The sequence below is a fragment of the Lepisma saccharinum genome, chromosome 7, assembly GCF_977018435.1.
Source record: "Lepisma saccharinum chromosome 7, izLepSacc3.1, whole genome shotgun sequence".
Taxonomy (NCBI): Eukaryota; Metazoa; Arthropoda; class Insecta; order Zygentoma; family Lepismatidae; genus Lepisma; species Lepisma saccharinum.
This window is the reverse complement of record NC_139235.1, coordinates 44,372,782-44,386,836: the sequence shown is the minus strand read 5'-3', so window position 1 is coordinate 44,386,836 and position 14,055 is coordinate 44,372,782. Positions and strand designations below refer to the sequence as shown.

Here is a 14,055-nt window from a genome sequence, read left to right as displayed (position 1 = left end):
GATTTGCTTTATTTTACTTTGCTTTTGTGCCACATTTGGCTAATTGCGAAGATGGGGATGAGTGATGATATGATGAAAAATTGATGAATGGACACTCACAAACATCCATGCTCAGGCCGGGATTCGAACCTGGGACCCCTGGCACTGTAGTGCAATGTGCTAACCACTCCGCCATGGGGGCCAGCACCTAATTTAATGAATTGACATCTCTACGCTGGGAGGAACCAGGCAACGTCGACGTCTACAGCATTTCAAACGCAACAGATTCCGTTTCGGTAACACTAGCAGAGAGGATTCCACACAGGTAAACCAGCTGCAGCGAAGAATCAGGTGAAGCCAGGCCAGCTTGGTATTTCAATGGTAGAACAATGGCACAGTATGCTAGAAACTTGGGTTTGAGTCCTGGTTGAGCCTGCATTTTTCGCTGAAAATTCTATGTAGTACATCTCCTGTGTGTGCCTAATTTAATGTGTAGATCTTGCTTGCTTTTCGAATGCATGAATGAATTAAAATTAATGAATGTATCAGCAGTGGTATGGTGTGGCTATTTTGCACGCTTTGAACCACTTATGAAAAATACCTACTGATGCACAAAAAAGGGAGGGTGCAATCCCCTGATCAAAGCCAAAACCTTCTGCACAGGACACACACAAAATACCACCTTAGAGACAGTGCAAAAGAGCAACATCTTCCCAAAAAATCCTCAAACACCATTCAAAACACTGTCATTATCTGGCAACATGGATGACAGGGTGTCGGGAAAAATTAAACTTTTGTCTGAGAACATTAAAAACTTCACATTGGACAAGAATATTCTGACCATCCAAAATAATGTTGCATGCAAGACACAATGGAGGGTCTCATCCATGAAGCAAAGTGACGACAGGTGAAATGGCATGAGAAATATAATACACCAACGCAGGGCCCAACAGCATGAAGCCTGGCTTCTACCACTCCAACACACATGAATTTAGATTGATTGCTGCTATTGATTTCAAACTAGTTCACCAGCTGTCACTTTTGTCACCACTGGCAAATCTATATATATAAAAATGGATGTATGTGTGTATACAGGGTGATTGGTAAATCAACCTATTCCTGGAAAGGGGTAATACTAGAGCACATTTGCAACAAATTTGACCCTATGCATCCGGGATTCGGAAATCAATGGGTTTCGAGTTATTGAAGTTTGTAGATTATCGTGACATATTCTGACTTGCGACCAAAAAACTACTAATTGTGAAAAAACTACTACACCCTGGGCACTTAATCGACATGTTGCTAACAGCTGACAAATGAGTGACTACTGGGAAAAAAATTCATGCCCAAAATTCCCATACCCAAAGAAAGAAACAGTCATTGGAGCACACGTCATGAAGAAATTTGGAAATTATCGTTTAAATCGAAGAGGATTATTTAAAAAAATGGTAACACACTTAGCGTAAAAATTACGGAAAAAACTTCCTTGTTTCATAAGCTCTCCAAAATGATACAAATGTTGTCAACTGGCACACGGGTTGGGGGAAAAATCTGAATTAAATGCGGAGAAGGCACGTTGTAGACTCCCATCATCTGACAAGAATTCTGTGGACAGACGAATCCAAATTCGACCGCGATGGTATTATGAATTTTCATAATGCGCATTTTTAGCCTTAACCCCAGAAAATCTAAAGAAAAGGCTCACCAGAGAAAATTCTCACTAAATGGGAACCATCCACAATCATGTGATCGGGCCATTCTATCTGCCACAAAACCTAAACGGAATTACCTACGAAAACTAACGGAAGAATTGACGACGCTGCTGGAGGATGTGCCGCTCGCCACAAAAAGGGGTATGATTTACCAACATGATGGCTGCCCAGCTTACTATTCCCGGGGTGTGCGACAGTGGCTGGACGACAATTATCCCATGCGATCGATTGGTTGAGGTGGCCCGACCCCCTGGCCGACAAGGAGTCCGGATTTGACGCCATGCGACTTTTACATTTGGGGTCACATGAAAGAGTTAGTCTACAGTCCACCAGTGGATTCCCAAGAAGAGTTGAGAGAGAGAATTGTGACAGCCGCCAAATAGATAAGAGACTTGAGTGTCAATGCAAGTGACTCTCTGAAATATGCTGCAGGCTGCGTGCTTGCATACGTAAACGGGGAGGCAATTTGAACAGGATTTGTAGTTTTTGTAACAGTTAATTCTGACAACCTGGAATCATGAGAATGGTAAATAACATTATTTCACTCATTTTTGTTCCTTTATTTCTCACAACCGACAACTTCTTTTCACTTTACAAAGAGGTCTACAACGTGCCTTCTCCGCTTTTTATTCAGATTTTTCCCCCAACCCGTGTGCCAGTTGACAACATTTGTATCGTTTTGGAGAGCTTATGAAACAAGGAAGTTTTTTCAGTAACTTTTACGCTAAGTGTGTTACCATTTTTTGTAAATAATCCTCTTCGATTTAAACTATAATTTCCAAATTTCTTCATGACGTGTGCTCCAATGACTGTTTCTTTCTGTGGGTATGGGAATTTTGGGCATGAATTTTTTTTCCCAGTAGTCACTCATTCGTCAGCTGTTAGCAACATGTCGATTAAGTGCCCAGGGTGTAGTAGTTTTTTCACAATTAGTAGTTTTTTGGTCGCAAGTCGGAATATGTCACAAAAATCTACAAACTTCAATAACTCGAAACCCATTGATTTCCGACCCCCGGTGCATAGGGTCAAATTTGTTGCAAATGTGCTCTAGTATTACCCCTTTCCAGGAATAGGTCGAATTACCAATCACCCTGTATATGAATGTATGTTTGTTCCGGCATAACTCTCGAATGCCTGGATCAATTTCAACCAAACTTGGTACACATATGACTTACAATCTGGAAAGAAAAACTGTGGGGTAAGACACCCCTGGCACCCCTAGGGGTGGGGGTGGTAAGGGGTGACATGTAAAAATAATTGAAAACGACCGATATTAGTGTAAATTCATAGTTTTCGGGGTCGCTAAGATGAATAGTGACATTCCCAATGCCGTTCAATTTATTTATTCTTGCTCCTGAAGGTGAAACTAAAAATGTTGTTTATAATCAAGTTTTGAGTTAAATTAATATTACAGTGAATTTGTACAATATTTTACTTTATAATTTGTATACTGTACTTAAGCTTTTAAATATTTGTAAATAAAATTAGTTACATTTTACACTATAGTTAGAATTCATTATTTTCCTGTCTAATAGAAGATTGGGATAAATAAATACCCGGGCAATGCCAGGTAATCAGCTAGTATACTATAAGTATTAGTTATTTACTTTACTTTAAAATTGTAAGATAGAGTTGATATACTTGATTGCAAGGTTGTAGTTCTTGATACCATGGTGGGATGGTAAGGGAAGGTGACCCAACTCACCACAAAAATGCAGCAATTGAACATATGATTGGTGAGGTACAAAGCATTTACCATGTTTGGCCACCCAGCGGCTTAATTACATATAAAAACACACAATAATAATATTATAATAAATTAATAATAATGCAAACCTTTTTCTTTGCATATAGCTGAGCCATAGGCTTAGCCTCTGGTGGTTCTTGCTGCACAGGGTCCAACACCATGTACTGCTTTTCTTTCTCTTTGGAAACAGCCAACACATCTGCCAATACACATACTTCTGTCAAGGCATTCCTGAAAAGAAAGAACAATTATGCTCACCTTTAAATATTTATTTCATACTTTCACAAGTAGTTGATATGATCCATATTTTTGTGTGACGTCATCAGTAGAAAATGTGTCACTAATATTTTTATTTTGTGAAAGAAAGCGTAACCTCCTTGTTATTCTATGTAATATTGCGCCTTATTAGTGATGTATATCTTTTGTTTAATGTTTATTGTATTTTATGCTACATTATGGGTAATTTAATGTATCTTCATGTTTGCGAGAGTTCACTATACGAATTTGTATTTCTAAACATGTATAGATGTCAGTTTTGTTGTAGTATCCTTTTGTAGATAGTGAGTGATTCATCTGTACTTTAATCTGTGTTCTCAAAAATAGTATAAAAGCGAGGATATCGCGTAAGAATCATCACACTTTCGCTACGGATCGTCGAAGCTTTTAAACTTAAAAAGAACTCCTTGGTGTTGTGCATACATCCTGGTATGGTAGTTCGGGGCGCAAGCTAGGCCTATGTGAACATAGGTACGCCGATAGCCATGCATTGATGATATGCACAATACTGCAACCATTCTACGTAAAATAATAAAGTTAGCCTAAAGATTAATTTGGAAATAAAAGGCTAAAGAGCAAATATTGGCTCGGTTATCATTGCATATCTCTTGGTGTGGTAGTTCGGGGCGCAAGCTAGGTCTATGTGATCATAGGCTTGCCGATAGCCACGCATTGAGTTTTATGCGTTTTAATTGAGTCAATTCATCGACAAAGCGAAATCCTCACCCTCGTCTCAAGTATAGTTGCATTATAATTGCAATAAATAAAGAATAAAACTTTTCAGTTTATACATACGGCAGTAATGTGGTTTTATTTCTCTGTGCTGTGAATATTGTCTTTGCCTAACACTATCCCTGTACCTGAGAGGAGTCTGTGTACTTCACCGAGTCTCATCGTTCACCGCTGAGTATTATTAAGTTAATATTAATAGTATAATAATACGACGCGTACATACATAAGTTAGTTTTAGAACGTGTCAAGTGGCAGCTCAACGTGTTGGCTCGATTTTGTAGTGTACAAGGGCAAGACAATTGTTTAAAGTTGAGATTAATTGTGCAAGAGCACTGAACTTTCATATTTATTGAAAAGCACAGAGTTATTTTGTTTCGATATGGACAAGAAGCATTTGCGTAGCGCAAATAAAAATCTCACTTCGAGTTCAGGACTTAATGTTCCCGATTGTTGTCGGGACATTGATAAAGATAAAACCACATTTGTGTGCAAGAAATGTACAAAGCTTCTACATTTTGAATGTTGTGGCCTAGATATTCGAACTGAAAGCCACGAGTCTACCGATTTGGTTTGTAAAGATTGTGAATTATTGTCTACGGATAGTTCATCTGATCCATTAAATATGTTCAAAGCATTAAAAGCAATGATTGAAGGAATTAGCATACAACACGTCGAAAGTATGGGAAAATTACAGGCTGATATTAGCAATGATATTAGTAAACAGTCTGAAGCACTGAAAGCTGATATTAAACAGCAAGCTGATTCCATTACCAGCTTGAAAGCCGATATCTGCAAACAGTCTGAAACATTGCAGGCTGATATGTGTAAACAGTCTGAAGCACTGAAAGCTGATATCTGCAAACAGTCTGAAACATTGCAGGCTGATATTAAACAGCAAGCTGATTCCATTACCAGCTTGAAAGCCGATATCTGCAAACAGTCTGAAACATTGCAGGCTGATATGTGTAAACAGTCTGAAGCACTGAAGGCTGATATCTGTAGACAATCTGACATATTAAAGGAAGATATCCTCAGACAATGTGCGTTGCTAAAGGATGATATCGGTAAGCAGCACGATGAATCTATAAAAGTATTAAGAGCTGAAATAGGCGAGATGGCCTGTGAGATTCAACAACTGAAGTCTGAGAACGAGGAAACTAGGGCTCGATTCTCTGAAGAAATCCGGCAGGCTAGAGAGATAGACTTTGATGACTTCCGGCGCAGCTTGGCAGCCGATGTAAATAAAGCCACGGAAAATGTTCGCACAGATGTGGAGGATATTAACTCGAGATTCACTGGAGAGTGCAATAGGATTATCGAAAAACAGCTGACAATAGAACAGATGTTGGCCGAGGCCGAGACTGACAAATTACAGTTCCGGGCTGAGGTCCAAGAAAATATTAGTCAGATTTCAGTAGTTGTGTCTCAAAGAAGCAAGGACGTTGAGGAAATAAAAACTCAAGTAGAACAACTTACGAATCAGTTAGAGACCATGCACGTTACCCGCCAAACGGAAACAGAAACTGGATCTCGAACAGCTGGTCATCCATCTGCAGTTGCTGAGAGTGCAGCGTTGCCAACCATGAACATTGAACTAAATGAAGCGATGGACAGAGCCGGTGGAGAGAGAACTAGAGAAGACAAACAAGTCTGTCGCCCACGAGTTACTGCTGATTCAAGAGCTAATGAAGTGGCGTCTGCTGTCCCACCTACCTTTAGTCTTTCGGGCGATGACAGAGGTTACAGAGAGCGTGAATCTCGCAGGGCCCAGCACAGTCTTTATGAAGAAAGGACAAAGAGGAAACGTCTAGAAAGGAAGAAAGATCGCAGTTCCTCCGCTTCCAGCACCAGCTCTGACTCTCAGTATCAAGCAAAAATCAGGAAGCGAACACGAAGGCATGGAAATTCAAGGAGCGGGCCAGATGAGTCGCCGCCAAGAACTCAGCGATCAGCAATGACTGGAACTCCAAGGATGGCAGACCTTAATTCCTTGTCGAAGTTCAAGGGAGACCTGGAAGCCCAAAATGCTGAGCAATACTTAAAAGAACTTAATATCAATTTTGATTTAATGCAGATTCCATACGAATACCGATTGGAAATTATTCCTCGGCTTTTCAAGGGCCAGGCTGAGCATTGGTTTCGACAAACCAGTTAGAGTTCAAGTCCTATTCTGATTTCTGCCGTCGTTTTCGCAAACAATATGCTTCAGAAGAGGCCAAAGAGAGGCAGCTGACAGCAGTGAGATCTCGCCGATACTTAAAGCAGTCCGGTATGAGCATGGAGGAATATGCCTGGTCTATTTACTCAGCCTACCGCAATCTGTCTGCCCATTACATAGAACCTGAGATTGTGAATTTAATCATCTCCCAGCTTCCATATAGAGCTCGCAGTCTGAGTCTAGCTAATTCTCCTCAAACTGTACGGCAGCTAGCTGACTTTCTGAAAAGGTTTGAGGTGCTTGAAGAGCAGGACAGTTGGAAGCCTGTGTGGAATAGGGAAGGTGCAGGCCAGGGAAATGCTCCCAGACAAAATAGAATTGGAAAACAACAACCCAGAGTCAGACAAGTCATGCAGAACCAGAGGAATGGATATTCCAATTACAACAGACGACGTAATCCTCCTAGAAGGGATGGCAGGAACAACTACGCACGTGGGCCGCGTCGTTCCAGATCTGATCCAGAAGACCATTCCCGTGACTCTTCACGTAACGCCTCTGAACCCAGTAATTTCAGAGCGACGGCGCCTCCGTTTGAACCTTCTGCTTCACGTTTGACGAACGAGCAACGTCAAAGCGTCGACATGACAAGAGACTTTTGTTGGGCACCATCGACTAGTGCTAATCCGAGTGGTATGCAGTCGGATTTAGCCAGTCGCCCAACGTGAATTCTTCGTTCCCGATCACAGTTGGGCTAAAATCTTGGACTTCTCTGGGAACAGATGACAGCGTTATAAATAGTGAAGACAATCATCTTTTTGTTGTGCTGACTCTCAATGAAGGAGAACAAAGTTTTGATAGAGCACTACAACAGGCAGTTAGAAAGGAAAATTTACCCAGGGCTCCATTAATTAAGGCAACTGTAACAGGCGTCGAGTTTATTTGTGTTCTGGACACTGGCAGCGAATGTAATCTCATGAGCTACGCCATTTGGAAGAAGATTAAAGAGAAGCTGCCGTCATTGCAGTTACAAACATGTCCAGATGTTAGGCTGACTGATTTCACTGGGAGAAACAAAACTAGAGTTGTGGGATGTAGACAAGTATATCTGGAGATTGCTGGAAGAAATTTATTGGAGGACATGTTTGTCTTGAGAGGTCTCGAAGCTGACTTTATTTTGGGCTACCCATTCCTCAGGAAATATGAAGCAGGAATTGACCTACAGCGCGAGAAGTTATCCCTCACCGTAGACGGAGTTCCGGTAGAGCAGGACCTCGTGAATAATGGATCTTCGACAGGGACGTATGTAAGAAAAGTCCGTGAAGATTCCCATGTCGATCAGTGGACGGCTAGTCCTGACGACATTCTGCAGAAGGTCAATGCGAATGAGATTTTATGCGAAAGGGGTAGAAGCCAATTGAAAGAAGTCTTATTGAAGCATAGAGATGTATTTTCCGAGATACCAGGTACTATTAAAAACTTCCAGTGTGAGATTGAACTCACCACCACAGAACCTGTGTATCGATCTCCATATCCCATACCTATAGCAAAAAGGAAACTCCTGGAGGAAGAATTAGAAAAGTGGAGACAATGGGGTGTTATAATGCCTTGTAATTCCCCTTACTTGAACCCTTTAATTGTAGTCGACAAGCCTGACGGTACAGTACGCCCATGCATTGACTTCAGAAATTTGAATAAAATTGTACGTGTTCCACGGAATTCAGTTGAGCCCATTTCGGATGCCTTACAAAAATTTAAAGGTGCTCGTTATTTTACAAATCTGGATCTGGCTTCTGGATATTTACAGATCCCTGTAAAAACTGACTGCCAACCATGTACTGCCTTCTCCTATAAAGGACGTCAGTGGATGTTTGCTCGAATGCCTTTTGGTATCTCTAGTGCTGTGTCAATTTTCATAGCTGCCATGCATGCTGTATTTGGTCCTGAAACCGAAGAGTATCTAACTCAATATATGGATGACTTGCTGATTTTCGACAAAGAACTCTCCAAGCATCTCGAACATCTGGACGAAGTGTTGCAGCGACTCCAAGAAGTGGGGATGACTGTAAAGCTGCGAAAATGTGAATTTGTCAAAAAGGAAATTACCTACTTGGGTCACATTGTTTCTGGAGATGCTATCAAAATCCAACCAGACAAAAATTCCGCCATTAAGTTATTTCCTAAACCAAAAACTAGAAAGGATGTTCGGAAATTTCTTGGCCTCGCCAACTGGAGGCGGAAGTTCATTGAAAATTTTGCAGCTAAATCTGAACCGCTCACCAAGCTGTTAGGTAAAACTCAACGTTGGATTTGGCGAGACGAGGAAGAACAAAGTTTCCAGCTACTGAAGAATGAACTTGTAAGAGATGCTGAATTAGCACAGCCTGATTTTGAACAGGAATTCTGTATCCAATGCGATGCTTCTGGGAAAGGATTGAGTAGTATTCTTTTCCAAATGGATGGTGAAGAGAGGAAGGTCATTCAGTATGCAAGCCGAAAACTGAAGGAGAACGAACGCCATTACTCCATCCATGAGTTAGAATGTTTGGCCATAATCTTTGGAGTTGAGAAGTATGCTGTTTATTTGAAAGGTAGGCCTTTCACTATCTACAGTGATCATAAAGGGTTGGTATGGTTACAAGACGCCCGTAACTGGAACAGTCGTTTGACTCGCTGGTCTCTAAAACTCCAACAGTACCAGTATAAAATAGTATACGTCTCTGGTCGCCAAAACGATCTGGCAGATATTTTATCTCGGTATCCTGCTGATGATATACCCCAGATTCAACCTGAAAATAGCCAGCAGACATTCAGAATAAACTACCTGTGGGCCGAAAGAGGAGAAATAGATGACGTCGACAAGTGGAGAGAGGCACAATCTGAAGATGAATTCTGCAAAAATTTACTCCAATCTCTAAATTCTCAGGAACCTAACCTCAGATTGCATCGTTCCTATCGCATTCAAGAAGGAATTTTATTTAAGAGAGGATCAGACAATCAGTCCCTTTGGAAACTGTGTGTTCCGGTGGTAATGAAGCAACCTCTCTTGAAAATAATTCATGATGAAGCTGGACATTTTGGAGTATCCAAGACATTGAAGCGACTTGCAGTACGATACTTCTGGAAAGGCATGAAGGATGACGTGATACAGTACATCCGAGATTGTGAAATTTGTGCCCAGAGTAAACCAGACAAATTAGGGATACTCAAGGAGACCCTTCATATCAGTCCCAAGCAACCTCATGAGATGCTTTCTCTGGACTTGATTGGGAAGCTTCCTCGGTCTAATGGATACCAGTACATCTTGAGCCTTATTGATGTGGGTACACGTTTTGTCTCCGCATATGCTTTACGGACTGCCAGCACCACAGAAATTATAAACACGCTTCAGAGAGGATATTTTGCTCACTATCCAAACGTTACGTTTACCCTAAGCGACAGAGGAGCTCAGTTTACCTCGAAGCAGTGGAAGGAATTTACCAAAAGCCGTGGTATCCATCATGTTTGCACAACAGCGTATAATCCAAAGGGAAACATGGTAGAACGAGCAAATCAAGAGATAGTCAGATTACTTCGTTTATTTTGTTATCGAGAACATCAGACTTGGTCGCGATACATATCAAAAGTTGTTTGGTTAATTAATTATTCTATTTCCGAAACAACTGGATATTCACCTGCTGAACTATTCTTCAATCATCCTATACCCAGAGAGATCCTAACTCATTTCAATTGGCCCGAACGGGAAGAAGCCCAACCGGATTGGAAGTCCAAATTATTCTTAGCCCAAGTCAGGGAGAAGAAGAAGCTGTCGAAGGATTTAAAACAGAAGGGAAACGCCAAGACAGTGACAGTTGGAGACTTCGTGATGGTTAAAAACCATTCCTTAAGCTCCTCACTAGATAGGACCATTCAAAAGTTATTTATGTTGTGGATAGGACCTTATCTAGTGGACAAAGTGGAAAATAATGTTGTGACATTGCTAATTCCAAGGACTAAAGAATTATATGATAAGGTTAACTTGGATAACCTAAAACTAGTGCGTTTTTCGGAGGATAAAAAGAAAGAGTTTGTATTTTAAAACTAAGTTTCCTCCAGGTAGATAACTTCCTTCCTGAAACTTAGTTTTCGAAAGGAAGGGGCAGATGATATGATCCATATTTTTGTGTGACGTCATCAGTAGAAAATGTGTCACTAATATTTTTATTTTGTGAAAGAAAGCGTAACCTCCTTGTTATTCTATGTAATATTGCGCCTTATTAGTGATGTATATCTTTTGTTTAATGTTTATTGTATTTTATGCTACATTATGGGTAATTTAATGTATCTTCATGTTTGCGAGAGTTCACTATACGAATTTGTATTTCTAAACATGTATAGATGTCAGTTTTGTTGTAGTATCCTTTTGTAGATAGTGAGTGATTCATCTGTACTTTAATCTGTGTTCTCAAAAATAGTATAAAAGCGAGGATATCGCGTAAGAATCATCACACTTTCGCTACGGATCGTCGAAGCTTTTAAACTTAAAAAGAACTCCTTGGTGTTGTGCATACATCCTGGTATGGTAGTTCGGGGCGCAAGCTAGGCCTATGTGAACATAGGTACGCCGATAGCCATGCATTGATGATATGCACAATACTGCAACCATTCTACGTAAAATAATAAAGTTAGCCTAAAGATTAATTTGGAAATAAAAGGCTAAAGAGCAAATATTGGCTCGGTTATCATTGCATATCTCTTGGTGTGGTAGTTCGGGGCGCAAGCTAGGTCTATGTGATCATAGGCTTGCCGATAGCCACGCATTGAGTTTTATGCGTTTTAATTGAGTCAATTCATCGACAAAGCGAAATCCTCGCCCTCGTCTCAAGTATAGTTGCATTATAATTGCAATAAATAAAGAATAAAACTTTTCAGTTTATACATACGGCAGTAATGTGGTTTTATTTCTCTGTGCTGTGAATATTGTCTTTGCCTAACACTATCCCTGTACCTGAGAGGAGTCTGTGTACTTCACCGAGTCTCATCGTTCACCGCTGAGTATTATTAAGTTAATATTAATAGTATAATAATACGACGCGTACATACATAAGTTAGTTTTAGAACGTGTCATAGTCCATATCACAAATGCCATTACTTTTCTTGCTATTGGGAGAACATGCTGTATAATACGAGGGCTATTTTTTTTTCAACCTCCGATAGGGCATGAAATCAAAACCACAGTGAATAGCATAATGGGTTTATTGACGGAAAGATATGTACACGAATAATCTACTTTCCAACGTAATCACCAAGAAGATTCAGACATTTGTAACGGTGATGACGTGAATCTGTCATTTATAAGTCCCGCTTTACGTCATCCCATTACATTAAGTGAAAATTTCTAACCCGGGAAATTTCGCATCCATAAAAATCCCCTTGAGGTTATTTTCCTCATTACCAAATTTTACCGATAGATGTCTCCCCAGTCACTTTTCACCTTTCTCTTTCTTCGCTAGCAACGGAAGTATGCAAATCACAGTTCGTCACATTCCATTCAAGGTTCAACGTCGTATTTGTATTTCATTCTCAATTGGGGCAAGTTTTATTGTATCGTGTGCAACCTTATATCGTAAGTTGAGACTTTGTGAACTTTTTCGGCATGCATTTTAAATGTTACGTGTTGCTATTTTGAACTTAGATTGTTTCTTGCAACATAGAGTCACGTCACGAAAACATTAGTAAGGAATTGTGCATTGGATCTATTTTTCGAGAACCAACTTTCATTTTTATATAAAAAATCTTGCGATAGACATTTTGTGATAATCGTCACGCCCAGTTGTTTTAATTTTGTGGTACCATTTTTATATATATATATATATTTGCATGACCAGTATTTATTTCGAAATAATTAAGTGAGAAGTATTTGATGTCAGTACGAACTGGAGATTGAACTTTGGCATTGAACCTTGAAATAACTAGATCCGATACACTTTGCTGCAGTTTCCGAACGAGCACGTGTCGACCAGGAAGTAACGGCGAAATCTATTACGTAACCATAACACTTGAATTTGACCGCATCAATTTGACGACTTGGATATTACGAACAGACTGGCTAATTCGCAACTAGAACTTTGGAAGGTACGTAAGAATACGTGTGTTATAGTGAATTGAACTTATGTAACAAAACTCAAATTCATACTTGCCTATTTACTGCAAAAAGGGGATTTTTCCTGAATGTCCCATACTTTACTATTCGTGCGGATTCTTTTGAGAGTCGTGCCCAATTATCGCTGTTAAAAGATTGTGAACTTCAATATATTGCTGATTTGCGGAAGTGATTTTTGCATTACTAAAAAGACGAGATAACAGATGGGGATTTTGAATGCATCATGTGTATAAAATAAAAATCATGAGTGAGAAATAGATATGTACTTGTACGTGTACTACGTAATAGTGTAGAACATCGTCGCAACAGTAAGCCAAGGTGCAACCGATACACGTTTGACCTAAGATTGCAATTCTAGGAATAATCATTCAACCTCAAGACATCGTAATGAAAGTCATTTTTCTAACAACAACAAAACGAGACGAATAATAACCAACAGTGTATCTAGAATTTCATGAGCATCTAATTCTCTTAAAAAATAGGCAGAAATTTAAATTTTAAATAATTACAATTTTATGTTTTTTTTATAAATTAGTAAAACTCGTGTGTTGAATGTTGAAATGTTACAAAACTTAAAATGAAGTAAATTTTATCTGTTATATTGCTGAAGGTAAAAAGGGCATATTTTTAATTGGATTGTTATTTTTTGATTATAATTTATTCTGGCTAAAAATACCAAAAATGAGGATTGTCTGTTTCGAACGTAAACTGGAATTTTATTGTGAAAGCTTATTTAAAGTTAGAATGAAATATTGAATGAATGTTGCTACAACTAAATTGTTCAATAAACGTGTATAGTTAAATGTGATACTTTTCATTGGTGTGAGTTATGATTGGCAACGGAACAGATATAAAGGTTTGTTGTATAACTTGCCGAGTTTTGGAAGGGTAAAGAATTATTCAAACTGTTGTTATTGTGGGAATTATTCCGTGTACTCATCGGCCAACCCCGTAACAAGTAAAAATTGTAATTGTGGTTCCTCGATTTTATATTGTCCACGCTAAACATACCTCTGCGCGTATTGGTCTCTTGTTTCATGCTTCCATTTTTAGGGACATCGAGGAACGGCGTTACACATTTATCATACTGATGCACCAGCTTTCCAATACCCTCTGCAAAAAAGGTGCCACCTGTCTGTTGAGACAGGTCTGCACGGTGTCCTGAAGCTCCTCCTCGTTGGTATGGAAACGCCGTCCTCCCAACCACTTCTTCATCGCCGGGAAAAGGTGGAAACCACTCAGTGCCAGGACTGGGATGTAGTGATCAAACACTTCCCAGTGGAATCATTGAAAAAGGTCTTGGGTTAACCCA

At 39.7% G+C, this 14,055-nt stretch overlaps 1 protein-coding gene across 1 annotated transcript in view; it reads right to left on the bottom strand.

The window, feature by feature from the left end:
- The window catches only part of MED17 (mediator complex subunit 17), a 105,473-nt gene that overhangs the window by 39,988 nt on the left and 51,430 nt on the right, over positions 1-14,055 (bottom strand). Inside the window, exon 3 of the mRNA XM_083125889.1 lies at positions 3,528-3,669. Within this exon, the coding sequence (XP_082982015.1) occupies positions 3,528-3,669 (142 nt within the window). The remainder of the gene's footprint in view (positions 1-3,527; positions 3,670-14,055) is intronic.